This window comes from Myotis myotis, unplaced genomic scaffold, assembly GCF_014108235.1.
Source record: "Myotis myotis isolate mMyoMyo1 unplaced genomic scaffold, mMyoMyo1.p scaffold_m19_p_61, whole genome shotgun sequence".
In the NCBI taxonomy this organism is placed as follows: Eukaryota; Metazoa; Chordata; class Mammalia; order Chiroptera; family Vespertilionidae; genus Myotis; species Myotis myotis.
Window position 1 is genome coordinate 181,086 of NW_023416370.1, and position 16,189 is coordinate 197,274.

Here is a 16,189-nt window from a genome sequence, read left to right on the forward strand (position 1 = left end):
CTCCGCCCCCCCTCGCACCGCCCCCGGCCCCCGACGTGGCGACCTTCCCTTGCTTCTCTGTGCTCCCCTCTCCACCTCTCTCGCCTCTGGCCCCGGCCCCGCGCACTCGTTTCTCCCGCAGCCTTCCCTCGGCTCCCTCCCGTCCCCCCCGGACCCGCGCCTCCACGCCCGCCCCCCCTCCCCGCCCGCCCCCGGACCCTGGACAGACTTTCTGTTTCTCTTGACTGTTCTCCCCCGCTGTGCGCCTGCCCGCCTCTCGCTGTCCCCTCTCCCTCTCGCCCGCCCTTCGGCCCCCCCCCTTTCACGTTCACTCTGTCTCTCTCTCTATCTCTGCCCCCCTCTGTCCTGGATACAACAGCTGACCTCATTTCCCGATACCCTTCCCCCCCTAAAGTACAACATCTGGCCCGCCCCAGCCCACAGAAGGCCCGTCCTCCCCAAACGATCAGCGGATACTCCCCCCCCCAAAAAAAGCCATCCCCCCGTTCTGACCCGTCGCACATTCGGCCCCGGCGACTCGGCCAGAGCGGCGCTGGCAGAGGAGTGTCCGGCAGGAGGGCCTTCGCCCGCTGCCCGGTTCGCATATCACGCAGCAGGGAGGTGTGCGGCAGCTGTGCCGGCTTCAAGGTAAGCGCCGTGCGGGCCGCGGGGCTGGCGGGCCGCGGGGCCGGGGGCGCGGGGGGGGGGGCGCCCGGGCGGGTGCGGGGCGCGGGCGGCGGGGCCCCTTCCCCAAGGCGAACCCCGCGCTCTTCCCTGCGCCGCGGAGGGGGCGGGGTAGGGGCCGCGGAAAATGCCCGGAGAGGTGAGAGCGTCTGCAAAAGCGACTTCCTGGTGGTTTTGGGGGTGCGGGGGGTGTTGGTGAAAGTTTGGGGTTTGCGCCGTGCGGGGGGAGGGCCGTCCCCCCAGGGTGCTGGGCAAAGAGGGGGGGCGCGGGTCTCAGAAACCCACCCTGGTATGCGCACTCGGGCCAGCAAAAGAGAGAGAGAGAGAGAGAGAGAGAGAGAGAGAGAGAGAGAGAGAGAGAGAGAGAAACGGGTGGGCGGGGCCAGGAGGGAGCGAGGGGGGCTGAGTTGGCAAAAGCGTCCTGCCAGGCGCCACACTTGCAGGATCCCCCCGCCCCCCTCCCCCTCCCTGCCCCCAACATTTCTAAGTAGGAATCTGGGGAGAGGGGCTGCTCGGGGGCTCCCAGGGGAGTGTCCAGCCCCCGCGCCGCGCGCAGATGGAAGTTTCCATACAAGGAGGGGAAGCTGCCCCCCTCCCGCCCCCACTGCCCGGTGCGGACTTGGGCTGGGGGTTCAGAAGGCGCTCCCCCCCTTCCACATGGTCCTCTGCTCATGGATGGAGCTGGCGGGGAGGGGAGGGGAGGAGGGCGGGGGGCGTGCGGAGGAGAGAGGGGACTGGCTGGAAGCCGCGAGGGGGCGGGGGCAAAGGGGCGGGGGGAGTGGTCAGCGGGGCCGGGGGGTGGGGGCCGGGGTGGAGCCGGGGCTGGGAGGAGTCGGCTCGCACATAAAAAGCCGAGGCACTGACCAGGCGGCGAGCTGGACATTGGCTTCTCCTGAGAAGCAGCCTTCAGCTTCCTCCTCCTCCTCCTCTTGCTCCAGCCCAGGACTCCTGCCCAGCTGCAGGTAACCAGCTGTGGAGCGGGGGGCTCCGCTCCAGCCCGCCTGCCTGCACCCCGGCTCCGGCTCAGCCTCGGCTTCTGCCCGCTGCCTCCAGCGAGGGCACCCCCTCTCCTCCCGCGCTGCCCTCCGCGGGCATGCCCTCTGCTGGGCTCCGGCCGGACCCCACACCGCAGGGGCCGGGCTTGCGGAGGGATGGAGCGGCGGGGCAGCTGGGAGGCATGAGGTCCAGGCTAGGGCAGCACCAGGGGATGGAGGTGGCCGTGCAGGTCCCTCCGTGGAGCTGCGGCTCTTCGGGGAGCTTAGGCAACGCGGCTGCCTTCCCGCCCCGGCTCCTGGGCTACTGCCTCGAGGCTCCATCGGGGCTGGGGGCCACGCTGCTCGCTGCCCTGTGCCCACGGGCTGTGGAGCCTGGGAGGGGCACAGCTCCGGCAGCCTGCCCCGCCCTTGCCCGGGGAGCCTCGGGGTGCCAGTGGACTCAGAGCCACTGGCTGCCCCCGAAAGGGCTCGTACCTGGGGGTGCAGGGACAGGCTGGGGCCGCCCGCCTGAGGGGCTCCCACCTTCGGACCCGGCTGCCGAGAAGCCGAGGGCCCCTCCCAAGCCGCCCACTCCTTAGGGGCGCTCAGCCTGTGCAGGGGGGTGTGTCCTAGGACCGCCACTCCTTCCACCCTGGACCCTGAGGAACTTGGTCTGGCCTCCAGGCGGCTTCGCCTGCTCTCTCTTGCTCCCCTGGAGGGGGGGGGGGTCCCGAAGGCACCCTGAGGCTTTGACTTTTCTGTGGCTGTTGGGTGCCCAGCGCAGGCTGGAGTTAGGGGACTGGGTGAGTCAGGAGAACGGCGCCCCCCAGAGTCATGCTGGTCATCGGACCCTTGGCCTGAGCTCTGCTCAGCGACAGCCCTGGAGGGGGCCGGCCGCGGACCCCGAGACTTGGTCCTCTGGGATGCTTGGCCGCCGCGCCGTGGGGTGGGGCCGTCTGCCATCTTGGCTGGCGCTGGGAGACCCAGGAGTGGCCGCTGCCTGGTGCTGGCCCCGCCCTCATGACATCATAGGATGGAGGCCAGGTCCCGCGTCCAGCACTGGCCCCTGCGGCTCTGGGCATGGCCGAGCCCCTGCAGCAGTGACAATGGGGACCACCTCCCCACGGGAAACCACTGACCAGCACCTGCTGCCAATCAAAGGCGCCTCCCAGACGGGGCCCATCTCCGTCTCCCTTAGCGCAGCCGGCTTGGGAGAGAGCCCTGCTGCCAAGTGGCCGCTGAACTTTCTGAGTGAGGCCGGCCTGGCTGGCGGCTCAGACCCCTCTCTCCCGCAGATACCATGGCGCTTCCAGTGGGGAAGTCGATGCTGGTGCTGCTTACCTTCTTGGCCTTCGCCTCGTGCTGCTATGCTGCTTACCGCCCCAGTGAGACCTTGTGCGGCGGGGAGCTGGTGGACACCCTCCAGTTCGTCTGTGGGGACCGCGGCTTCTACTTCAGTAAGTGGCTCCGGGGCAGTGGGCGGGGGCGGGGCGCACACAGCAGGTGCTAACAAGTGCTGGGTCCTCTGAGGGGGTGGCGGGAAGGGGGGGCGGGGGGGGGGGCAGGGGGAGGACTAGCCACGGAGGGTGGGCTGGGCTTTGGAGAGTGCATTCATCAGGCACCTTCAGTGTGCGGGGCGGGCGGCACTCATCCCCGGGGATTCTCCTGCAATAAAGACTCAAAATGGAGGGTCGCTGGTCTCCCTGGGGAGGAGGGGCGGGGAGCTGGTGAGCAGGGAGGGGGGCGTGGCTTGGTGCCTGACATTTTGACAATGGCCACATATTCAGGGATGTGCCCATTGTGAAAATTTTATCAAATTGGAGATTTGGTAAAAGGGGTAGGAAACCAATGGGAACCAAAGCACCCGTTGCTGGTGGGTGTGAGCGTGCACGGCCCGCGGCCTGGGGCGCTGCTCCACCTGGGGGTGCAGGAGCGGGGAGCCCCTGGTGTCACAGCGCTCAGGGGGCTGGGCGTTGCAGGGCTGATCCCCCACAGGGCAGGGCCCGGCTGCTCCCAGGCCTGTCACACCTGGTCCTGGCACTCCCCGTAGGCATTCTCTTCAGCAGCCACCACGGACCCACCCTGAGAAATGGGCCCCCAAGGGCCAGGCTTGGAAAAGCATTCCTGAGTCTTACATCCGAAGCCCCTGCCGCCTGCCTCGCCTGTGCCCGCCCTCTGTCCCCTGCCTCCTTTGGGGCGGGAAGGGGCACCGTAGGGTCTGGCAGCAGTTGGCCCTCACCCAGGGAGTGGCTCCTGAAGGGGTGCTGGGCCCAGCCCCACCCATGGGACCCATGACGGACCCCTTACTAGGGGCTCCTCCCCCTCCCCCACCCGGGCCCCCAGGCTGAAGTGCTGGGCGCTTTCCCTGGTGGCTGAGACTTGGAGCCTGGGGGAGCGAGGGGAGGACGGGAGGAGAGGAGGGTGCGGTGTTTGCAGGTCCTCACTCCTCTCCTCCCGTCTTCTTCTTCCTCCTCCCATTCCCACCTGTCTCAGTGTCTGGCTCAGGGAGGCACTCCTGTCCCGGGACCTGTGGTCCTGGAATGTGGGGGTTGGACCCCTCGCCGGGCGGCCCCTGAACCCATTTCCCAAGCCACCCTGGGTCTGGGGACCCTGAGGCTGTGCCCGTGTTCAGTCCAGGAGGGAGGCACTGGGGCGGGCCCCCCTCAGCCCCCCCCCCCCCCCGGCGGGCGCCCTGCCCCCTTTCTGCGGGGCGCAGCTGACCACCCCTCCCCCCGCAGGCAGACCAGCCGGCCGAGCGAGCCGTCGCAGCAGCCGGGGCAGTGGCATTGTGGAGGAGTGCTGCTTCCGCAGCTGCGACCTGGCCCTTTTGGAGACCTACTGTGCCACCCCCGCCAAGTCCGAGAGGGATGTGTCGACTCTCCCGACCGTGCTTCCGGTGAGACGCCCTCCCCACGGAATCGGGCCTCCTCCCCGAGGGGGCTCTTGGGGGGAGGACACCGCCAGCTCCCCGGGGGGGCAGGGCAGCCCGGGGAAGCCCCCGCCTGTCAGCTGGGGGTGCCAGAGTGCCAGCCCCTTGGGCGGGGGCCCGGCTGGCTGGGGGCTGCAGCGGGGGAAGCCGGCCCCCCTTGACTGGCCCTTCCCCTCCCAGGACAACTTCCCCAAGTACCCCGTGGGCAAGTACTTCAACTCCGGGGCCTGGATGCAGTCCTCCCAACGCCTGCGCCGGGGCCTGCCCGCCCTCCTGCGGGTCCGTCGCGGTCACATGCTGGCCAGGGAGTTGGAAGCCTTCAAGGAGGCCAAGCGTCAACGGCCCTTGAATGCCCTGGCCACGCACGACGCTGCTGCCCACGGGGCCGCCTCGGCCGAGGCGCCCAGCGATCGGAAGTGAGCCAACCTGAGTGATTCTGCGGAGCGGCCCCACCCTCCTCCTGCCTCCTGACTGGACTTACCACCAGGTCCCGGGACTTCCCATCAGGTCCCCCGAGCCTCTCTGCGCCGTCCTCCTCCCAGCGCGCCCCCCCGCCCCCTGCCCCAACCTCCCCATGTCAGGCTACACCCCTCGGCCCCCTCCATCGGCCTGAGGGCGTCACCCCGACAGCCTAAAACATGTGCAAACCCAATTGGCTTAAAAAATCCCCCCAAATTAACCCCTAAAATATCCCCCCAATAACCCCCCCAAATTATTCAACAGCCTCAAAATGTACAAACCCAATTGGCTTTGAATATCCCCCCCAAATTACCCCCTCAGGGATATTCAACAGCCTAAAAAAAGTACCAAACCAATTGGCTTTAAATACCCCTCCCCAAAATCCCCCCCAAATTATTCAACAGCCTCAAAATGTACAAAACAAATTGGCTTTAAATATCCCCCCAAATTATTCAACGGACTGAAAATGTACAAAACCAATTGGCTTCAAATATCCCCCCAAATTATTAAACCAAATTATTCAAGAAAATTATCTGCCCAAATTATTCAGTAAAACTATTCGGCCAAACTATTCAACCAAATTATTCAACCAAACCATCACTCCAAATTATACAATAAAATTTAAACCTCATACACACACACACACACACACACACACACACACACACATACACACACACACACACACACACACACACACACCAAGCCCCTAAAACTAGTGGGCTTTTTACAAACACCACAAACTCCAATTGGCCTAAAAAAAAACCCCAAAAAACAAAAAATCCCTAAAAAACTCAATTGGCTGCAAACACACTAAAAAACTAATTGGCTTAAAAACAATTGGCAAGTAAAAGAATTCGGCCCCCCCCCCCCTCCGTCTCCTCCCCTAGGACCTCGGGTCAAATTGGCCTTGGGCTCGAGTCCTTGACCGTCCAGGAGACAGGAGGGACCCAATTCCCAGGTGGGCATGTCCTTGCTCCAGCGCCTCCTGCCCCAGACCGGGCACTCTCAGCGCCAACTGGCCTCCCCCCAGCCCCAGCCTGGCCTCGGCTCGGCTCTCACCGTCACCCACCACCGCCACCTGAGACCAGAGGAGGGAAGGGACATGAAAACCTAAATTGGCAGCAATGACATTTAATTGGCACGAACCCCAAAGTCCATCCTGTAAAAACCCCCACACCCCCAAATCTTAACATCAATCCCCACATAAAACACACACACACACAAACACACACACACACACACACACACATACACACAAACACACACACAAACACATACACACAACACACACACAAACACACACACAAACACATACACACACACAAACACATACACACACACAAACACATACACACAAACACATACACACACACAAACACACACACAAACACATACACACACAAACACATACACACAAACACACACACACACAAACACACACACACACACAAACACCCACAAACACATACACAAACACACACACAAACACATACACACACACACAAACACATACACACACACACATACAAACACAAACACACACACAAACACACACAAACACCCACAAACACATACACAAACACACACACATACAAACACAAACACCCACACACACACAAACACCCACACACACACAAACACCCACAAAAACACACACAAACACCCACAAACACACACACACAAACACCCACAAACACATACACAAACACTCACAACACACACATACACACACACACACACACATACACATACAAACACACACACACAAATACCCACACACAAACACACAAACACCCACACTCACACACACACATCCTCATACACACACACACACACACACACACTCACACTCACAGGATGGACTTAAAAATGAGAAAGACTAAGCCCCCCACGTGCCAATCTGACTGAGTTCCATCCCAAATTCTCTTGCTGAGGTTTTCATGTCTCCAGCTGCCCTCCTAGCCCCTGCGACAGCCCCTGTGGGGAGGGGCATGTCCCAGGCCCGAGTTGGCGGTTCCATCTGTTTGAGATGAAGGAGGGGCCCCTTGCTTGTCACCACGGCCCCACAGTGTGAGCCTGACGCGCACCCCGCCATCGCGTGTGCCAGCGAGGACAGGATGAGGCCAGACTTGGAGGTGCTGTAGCCAAGCGAGGCATGCCCCCTCGCCCCGTAGCCTGACCCCCAGGTGTGCCCGAGAAAGACCTGGGCCTCGGCCCCGCACACCTGGGCCCACCTCTGCCGGCCTCCCGGGCAGCCTCTCAGAAATGAAGGTCCCGGGCGGCCGGCAGAGGTGATGGGGAGTGTGGGAAGTCTGGCGGTTGGAGGGGTGGGTGGGGGGCAGTGGGGGCTGGGTGGGGTTGCTCTGGGGTAGGAAGTGGCCCAGTGAGGTTTGGCCCAAAGTCGGAGGAAGTGTCGAGGAGACCTGCAGAATCAGACACCAATCAGAACCCCAAATTGACGCCAATTGATCTATCTCCCCCCTTTAATTCGATGCTCCTGGGGCATGTTTCCGTGTTTTTTTTTTGACCCTCCTTAGCTTTCTTGCGCTCACATCAGTATAACCTCCCGCCCGTAACAGGGGAGCAGTGACCGAAGTCACGCGCAAGCCGCCATCGTCACCACCGCCGTCCTGCTCCCCGCCATTTATCGCCCTGCGTTTTTTGTTTTTTTTAAATCTGTCTCTGTCGCTTGGGTTGAATTGAGAGTGGAGCCTCTGTGGGGTGCTAGCCACAACACCCACGGAGAAGTCCAAGGGGAATGGAGAGGGCCACTGCCCGGCCTGGCTCCCAGGGACGGTGGCTGGTCCCTGGGGGTCCTGAGGGGCGGAGGAGGGGGGGACGGCGTCTCCCCGGGTGTCAGGAAGGTGCTCGGAGGCCATCAGGAGGGGCCCCCGGCGGCAGCCGGGGGGGAAGGGGCCGCGGACGTGAGAAGAGGGGCTCCATCGGGCTGGAGCAGGTGGCCGCCTTCCGCGCACTTGGGGAGCTCTCCCCCCACCCCTCGGTGACACCGTGCCCGCCTCCTCAGCACCCTGCCTGGTCCCCGGGAGGCTCTAGCTCCGCGGGGCCTCCTTGGGGTGGGCGGGGCGAGGCCGGGCAGTCGGGGGGGCTCAGGAGGGAGCCCAGCAGAGCAAGAGAGCTGCGAGGTTGACTTGTCAACCGGGGTTGCTTGGGCCCCGAGGCCCACGGGTCGGGCACCGACCAGCCACCACTCCTCTCGGTGCCTAGGGCTGCCGCAGGGACCCGGGCGGCTGGGGGTTTACCTCCCCCCACTCCTGCCTCCAGCGCAGCCCCCCTGCGGGCGGCCCGACTAGCAGTCTAGAGGCCCGAGGCTTTGGGGCCCTGGCACAGGGCTGGCGTGACCCAGGGGGCGGTCATGCCAGCCTGCCCTTGGCACAGAGGGGCCTCGGCAGGTGCCCGGGGAACGGGCCATTCGGAACATTGGAGGAACCCAAACAGCCAAATTGTTCTAATTGGAAAACCCAGAGATTGGCCAGAGAGCCAAAAAGACTTCGAGGCACCCCAAATCGCCCGCCCGTTCGGCCGGACCCCATCCCACCCGTGTGACCCTCCTCGCCTCGCGGGGATGGGCGCCCGGGGCATCTGCCGACCCTCCTCTGTGCCCCCCGCTCAGCAGCTCTCCGAGGGTCTCAGCCATCGACCCCGGCTCCCCACTCGCCCCCCGTGCTCATGGTTGTGGCCGTCCATCTTGTCTCTTCCCCGAGTCCTCCCCCCAACAGTCTCCAGCGGGACCCCTCTCGGTCCCTCCCTGCGCCACCAGCTGGAGACCCCCACGTGCAGAACACCCATGTCACCGTGCCATCGCCGCCGCCCTGCCTTCGCGGCGGCCGTGTTCGCCTCAGCTCAGCCCCTTAACTCGCGGTCTCCGGCGAGGCCAGTGCCCGGGCTTCGTCTCTAACCTCATGCTCGCAATCCCAATAAAGTTTTCAAATGCATTTTCTTCTGAGTCCTCTGCTCTTTCCCGGGGTGCGGGGCCGCGGGAGGGAGGGGGCCCTGGGGAGGTGAACGCGCCCTGCCCCTCACAGCTCGGGGAGAGGACAGCGCTGGGGTCTGCACCCCATGGCGGGGCCCGGGAACCACATCCTCAAACAGAGGGTGCAGGGGCGGGGCCCGTGGGGGGCTCTCCGGGAGGCACCCTAGCCGCAGCTCCATTCTGCTGTGGGTGATGGCTCTGGGCAGGTTCTGAAGGTTCCAGAAACTGTAGCTGTTGCTGGAAATGGGGGCTCAGCTGCTCCACCTGGGACGCATGTCGCCTGCCCCGGCGGACACTTGCCCTCGCCCCCCAAGACAGACGAAGCCGATGCCACTGGGAGCCCCTCCCCTGCCCACTGTTCTGGCTTTTGGGGGGGTCCTGACTGTGGGGCTGGTTCCCCTGCTGCATGCACCCCTACAGCGAGGCTGGCATCCAGGGTGCTGGAGGCCTGACCTGCCCCTTCCCACCTCCTGCCTTAGCGGTGTTCCCACTGTGGGGAGAGGGGCAGCGGGGGCGGGGCCAAGGCAGTGGAGGCTGTACCGGGGTCCCGGCAGCTTTGGGGGGCTGTGCCCCTTTTCAAGCCAGTCCTCTGGGGTCTGGGGTGACATCCACAGGGGCCGCCACGTTGCTGCCTGGAGGCGGTGACGTCAGCCTTCAAGATGAGGGGCTGGAAGGGGGCAGAGAGAGTGGGGGGCTTGTGCAGCTCTTGGGGCAGGCAGGGGCCTGACAGGCGAGGTCTGGGGGCCGGGTGGGCGAAGGGCCCTGGACCCTGAAATATTGGACCCCCCAACCCCCCCCCGTGAGAGGATCTGAGGCACTTCAGGGGGGTGGGCCCAGCTCAGGACCCTCTGTCCAGCCCTTGGACCAGAGTGGAGCTTCTCTCCCACACGCCTCATGCAGGACCTGCCCTCGAAGGCCCACCGCGGCCCTGCCCCCTCCCAGGACCCCCCGATGCTGGGCTCGGGGTCTCCCTTCCTCTCAGCTCTGTGCCAACCACGCCCTCTCCAGCACCAGCACCTGGCCCGCTTCACCCAGGGCCTCCCCTCACCCAGGGCCTCCCCGGGCAGCCTCCGCACCTCGCTGCAGCCCCCACCACACCCTGCTTCCCCAGACCCCCCAATCTCCACTGGTCCCCAGCAGCCCTGGGCATCGCCGTCCCCTCGCCAGCCCTCCTGCATGAGCCTGGGTCCCCGTCAGGCCGCTGCTGCCCCACCCCCACTCTGCTTGGCCCAACCGTGTCCCCGTTATTCTTCCTCCTCCTCCCTGCCCAGCTCACCCCGAGCTCCAGCCAGCCACCCACATGCAGGACGGGCACCCCCACGTGCAGGGCGCCGCAGGCTCAGTGTCATGGAGGGAAATCTTGGGGTGCTCCTCTTGTTTGAATCCTCACCCAAGGATACATGTTCATTGATTTTAGAGAGAGACAAAGGGCGAGGGAGAGAGAGAGAAACATCCGTCAGTGGCCTCCCGCATGCACCCCTGCTGGGGATCGAACCCTCAACCTGGGCCTGTGCCCGGACTGGGAATCAAACCCAGGACCTTTTGGTGCACAGGACGAGGCTCCACCAACTGAGCCGCTCCGGCCAGGGCAGGGGTGCTCTTCTTAGGGGCGGGGCTTCAGGGAGAGAGTGGCGTTGGGGTGCAGGCTGGAGGGGGTGAGGGCCGTGAGCTCTCTTGGAGGGGGGATGACAGGTCCCGGGGACCCTGGGCAGAGGCTGCAGCCAGGGGAAGGGGGCCAGTGTGGGAGACGAGGCCAGAGTTGTAACGGGGGGCCCCGCAGGCCATGGTGGAGAGCTGAATGGAGGCTCCCCACAAAGACGTGCCCCGTCCTACCCCTGGGACCTGCGGCTGTGATTTTATTTGGGAAAAGGGTCTTTGCAGATGTGACCAGCTGAAGGACCTCAAGATGTCATTCTGGGCTTGGGGGGGGGGGGCGGTGGTGGTGGTTAAACCCAGGGACGGGTGTCCCGATAAGAAGGGAGTAGCGCCCGGCCGGCGAGGCTCAGGGGTTGAACGTCCACCTATGAACCAGAGGGCACGGTTCGATTCCGGGTTGAACGTCCACCTATGAACCAGAGGGCACGGTTCGATTCCGGTCGGGGCACAGGCCCGGGTCGCAGGCTGGATCCCCAGTGCGGGGTGTGCAGGAGGCAGCCGGTCCATGATTCTCTCTCATCATGGATGTTTCTAGCTCTCTCTCCCTCTCCCTTCTTCTCTGAAATCAATAAAAATATATTTAGAAAAAAGAAAAAGAAAGAAAAGAGAGGAGTGAGGCACACAGGCAGGACCCACCAGCCCGGGGTGGACCCTGGAGCCCCGGAGGGTAGCGGGGTGGCGGGACCTGCCTGGCACCTGCAGCCTGGGCACCTGGATCTCAGGCACGCGCCTCCGGACGGGGAGACAGCGAGCTTCTGTTGCTTAAAGCTGCCAGGCCCTGCCCGTTGGGAAACGAGCTACAGGAGGATGCAGCCGCTCGGCCGGCCCTGCTCCAGGTGCCGAGCGGCCTGCAGTGCGCTGAGCAGGAGGCCACACCTGGTCCGAACCCGCCATCCGGCCTCTCCCAGCGCCTCCCGCCCGGGAGGGTCTTGTCTGCTTGCGCTGCTGACCTCCACGGCAAGCCAGGCGGGCCTTTAAGACCTCAGGCCAGGTCCGGCCTCTGCCCTTCGTCCTCCTGGAGACAAGTGAAGTCCTTCGACGGCCCGGAAGCCACCCTGGCCTGCGCGGCCCCGGGTCCGGGCGACACACTTGCGCGGTCCTGCCCCAGGGCCTTTGCACGGCTGCCCCTGCCCAGGTCACACTTGCCCTGCAGGCTGCCTGGGTCGCGCCCTCGTCGCCTGAGCGCTTTGCTGAATTGCGGCACCCCAGGGAAGTCTGCCCTGAGCACCGCCCACAGGACGGCCCACGTTTGCGTGTCCCCAGCGGCGGGCTGAATGGCCAGGTCCGGGGAGGGCAGAGGGTGGCACTGAGGCTCTGGCCATGAGCGACCGGCAGGACAGCGGCCGCTTGCTAAGCTGGAGGCGCTGGACTCACCTCCTGGACTGCTGACACCCACTTGGGTCTCCGTCTGGCTTTTTTCTTTTCTTTAATACACTTTTATTGATGTCAGAGAGGAAGGGAGAGGGAGCGAGAGAAACATCACAATGAGAGACAATCATTGATCGGCGGCCTCCTGCTGGGGATCCAGCCCGCAACTCAGGCAGGTGCCCTGACCGGGAATCAACCGTGACCTCCTGGCTCACAGTTGGACGCTCAACCACAGAGCCACGCTGGCCGAGCCCATCTGGCATTTTCACCGGAGCTGCAAAACCGCACTGCCGCGGCCTGGCCAGATCCCTCGGACGGACAGACGGACGGACGGACGGACGGACGGACGGATATGCTGCAGGCCCCTGGCCGGAGGGCTCACACCCGCCTCCCCCAACAACGGCTCCAGGTCCTTCCCCTCCTCCTCCCCACAAGCAATTGGCCCACAAGCTCCGCCCACCACCAGACCTTGTTGCCCTCCGGCCCAGGTGAGCTCGCTCTCCCACTCTCCCCCTAGGACTCTCCGTGGCTCCCGTGGGCCTCTGGGGAAAGCACAGATCCAGGCCAGGCTTTCCCGGGCGCTGCCGCACCTGCCTCCTGCCTCCCATTCCACACTCCGCCCCTCCTTCTCTTCTGGGCCCTCGGGCTCTGCGCCCACCCTGGCAACCCCACATGCCCCCCCCCCTCGCTCTGCCGCCCTGACCCCCAGCCTGGCTCTCTGGTCTCAGGAGCCGGTCCTCCCATGTGGACAGCACGGGCATCCAGGCCCTGCTCCCCCCTGGCACGTGCCTGTCTCCACAGGTGCACTGCCAGCGCGCGGCCGCTCCGGGCAGAGCAGACGAGGGAGAAGGCCGGGTGCCTTGCCAGAGGCCTCCCACCTGGGCACACTCACCTGGCGCGCTCTCCTCCTCGTCCCTAACACCCCCCGCCCGGGGGTCCCGTTCCTCCCAGCTGCCCCAGCCTGGCCCCAGCTGGTGCTCCTGTGCAGGTGTTGCCAGAGTGGGGGACACCGACCCAGGGCCACCCGGGAGGCCCGGCCTCTACCTGCCCAGCCTCCCCTGGCCAGGCGGGCAGCCTCAGGCCTCTCCCCTCCCAGCCCAGCCAGCCCAGGCCTCGGCCGGCCAGAAACCACAGAGAAAATGCCTGTTTGTGCCAGTTGTGCCGAAAGCAAAACAGTTTGTGGTTTGTGACCCAAATTTTTTGCCTTTTTTTTTCAGAACATAACAAAGCCCAAGACAACTCCCTCCCCCAGCCCCCACCCCCCAGGCAGACAGAAATGATCTGTTTACACTGGCAGAAAGCAGCCCGCCAGCCCAAGCCGGCCTCTCCCCAGGCTGTGCCCTCCGCGCCTGGCCTCCTGGCCAAGGGGGAGACAGGAGGGGCACGGGCTGGGGGGCTGCTTTCTGCCATGACCGGAGCACCCTGGGAACTCTCCATCTGGCTGGAGGGTCCTGATGGGGAGGAGGGGTGACGGCACCCCAGATGCTCCCCTCCGGGGGAGCCCCCCGAGTCTGCCCTCAGCCCCGCAGGCCCACCCCGTCATGGTCACAGGACTCAGTATCCCCTAACTCCCAAGGCCCAGCGGAGCCCGGGAGCCCATCAGAGGTGGGTGTGTGCCCTGCCCTGGGGGCGGGCACCCAGAATGGCGGGTCTGTGGACTGGTAGGTGTGGAGCTGAAGGTGCCAGCCCAGATGGGGCGAGAGCAAGGCGGGGCCCCTCCTCGGGCCGGGGGCTCAGGCACTTGTTGGAGCCCAGGGGGACCAACAGGTGGGGTGGACAGGGGGGGTGCCAGGTGCCCCAGCCTGGAGGAGGGACAAGGCCCTTTCCCTTCAGACTGCGGCCAGGCCTTGGCCCCCAGGTCACACGCAATGATCCCATAGTCCCCCGGGGCCTCCCCACAGCCCCCTCTTCACGCCTTCCTCTGCCTCCCCGCCGGTCCCTGCTCCTCTCCGCATCCTCGCGCTGGCCCTGCGTGCGTGTGCTGCGTGCCGGGTTCTGGGAGCCAGAGCCGCAGGAGGAAGCCCGGGAGCTGGCAGGGCTCCGAGCTGGAAGGGCGTCCGGGAGAGGGAACGGCCTGCCGTGTGCACCAGCAAAGCCCGGGCGGGTGGACAGGACGCAAAGGGGCCCGGCAGCTGGAGAGCCAGGGCCCTGAGGGCTCAGCGGAGCAGCTGAGCTTGACCTCCAGGGAGCTCTGGGCAGCCGGGTTCTCAGAGGAGGGCAAGCCCAGCGGTGTGGCTCAGTGGTTGAGCATCAACCTATGAACCCAGAGGTCACGGTTCGATTCCTGGTCAGGGCACAGGCCTGGGTTGTGGGCTCCATCCCCGGCGTGGGGTGTGCAGGAGGCGGCCCATCAATGACTGCCTCTCATCACTGATGTTTCTCTCTCTCTGTCCCGCTCCCTTCCTCTCTGACATCAACACAAACATATTTTTAAAGGGGGAGGGCGAGCGGCTCTGTTGTGAGAGGGTCTGTGTGGGGGCGCGCTGCGGCCGGGGGTCAGGCGCACCAGCGTCTACTGAGGTGGCGGGGAGCCACTGGGAAGGGCTCCGTGTGCCCCAGCGCCCCAGCTGCATGCTCTGGTGTGTGTGGGGGGGCTTCTCACCCCTCTCCCAGCCCGGAAGTGGGCAGGGCTGGCTCCCCAGTGAGGGGTGGGGGGCAGTAGAGGCAGGGGGCTCAGGGGCCCTGGAGACAAGCCTGCCCTGCTCACGGTTAAGGGGCAGCCCCCTCACCTGGCCTGGCCACAGCATCACTTTGGGGCGGTCTGCCCCCCGCCCTGCCCCCACCTTGCCACCCTGGTCTCCCTCAATCAGGACCAGCTGTGCCTGGGAGCAGGAATGCGGGCTTTTCCCTGCCCAGCCACTGGCAGCCGCTCCTCACGAGGCGAGTGGGTCTCCCTGGGGCTGGGAGTGGGGGAGTGAGGGCACGCGGTCACCCCAGCTTGGCAGCTCTGGGGCAGTCTGGTTCCCAGGCCCCTCGTCACCTGAGTGATCCCACCCCGGGGGCGTCTCTCACCCCCGACCTGCATGGGAAGCTTCGGGGGAGGGGAGGCAGTGCCCTCCCCAGCCCTGGCACGCCCAGTGCGTTGGAGCCCAGTGCAGGCCCCTCCCCACCTCCGAGCAGAGCTCCCCGCTCCCGCCACCCGTTTGTCCTTCCTCGCTTGTCCGCTTGTCCGGAAAGGTCTGTGCCCGCCCGCGGTCAGAGGCCCCGGAGGCACAGACGGACGCGAACAAGGTCCACCCCGCCCTCGGCCCATCCTAGTGAAGGAGGAGAGGGCGCGTCAAGAGCGAGGAAGACAGCGGGGCTAGGCCGTGCCCGGCAGCGGCACCTTCTCAGAGTCCTTCCTGACCCCGGTCGGCCCTGTGGGGGACCAGCCGCGGAGCTTGGAGGTGACCCCCCCGAATCAGTCACTTAGATCTGCCACTCAGGATCCGGGGCCCGGGTCTCAACACAGCCTCTCGCCTCTCCTGTCCCGCCCACGGGCAGAGCTGGCTGGGTCATTCCGAACCTCTGCTTGGACGTCCACCCCTTCAGCTCTTGGTTAGTCTCCCATCCATGGGCCCAGCACCTGGGCCTACAGAGGGGACTCAGTGCAGCCCGTGATGGACAGGCGAATGGCGGGCTGATGGGTGGTGTAGAGGTAGGTGGACAAACGGGTGCATACATGTGTGCAACATGTATGTGCATATGTACACGTGCATGGATTGGGGTAGATACACTATATGTGCAATGTGTACACGTGTACATATGCATGGAGAGATGGGTGGATGTGTGTGTGATGTGTACATACGCATACACACATGTATGTATGGGTAGATATATATGTATGCAGTGTGTACGCATACATGTTCACACGCATGGGTGGATGGGTAGATATAGACAGGTAATGTTGTGTAATATACACATGTGTGCCATGTATGTATGGGCAGGTGAGTGGGTGGTTGTGCGTGTAACATGCATGTGTGTTTGTACATGTGTATGGACAGATACGTAAATGGGGCAAAGCACCCGCAGGCCCACAAGTATCTACCCGTGTTCTCACCTGAGCCGGTCCCAGTGGGGAAGAAGGAGTGAGCAGCGGGACTGAAAGTCACTGCGTGTCTCTCCTCCTAAAAACTCCAGGTGCCGAGTCAGCTTGCAATGCCCTGC

General features: G+C 64.5%; 1 protein-coding gene across 2 annotated transcripts; it reads left to right on the forward strand.

Annotated features, from left to right (window-relative positions):
• The first annotated feature begins 275 nt into the window (after window positions 1-275).
• Window positions 276-6,273, forward strand: IGF2 (insulin like growth factor 2). 2 transcript variants are annotated; one of them, XM_036315842.1, is made up of 4 exons: window positions 276-627; window positions 2,933-3,094; window positions 4,376-4,533; window positions 4,747-6,273. In XM_036315842.1, exons 2-4 carry the CDS (start codon window positions 2,938-2,940, stop codon window positions 4,984-4,986), a joined length of 555 nt encoding a protein of 184 aa, XP_036171735.1. In that variant the 5' UTR covers window positions 276-627; window positions 2,933-2,937; the 3' UTR covers window positions 4,987-6,273. The 2 variants fall into 2 exon arrangements, with proteins under 2 accessions (XP_036171735.1, XP_036171736.1); XM_036315843.1 differs by lacking the exon at window positions 276-627 and adding an exon at window positions 1,530-1,625.
• Window positions 6,274-16,189: the final 9,916 nt, after the last annotated feature.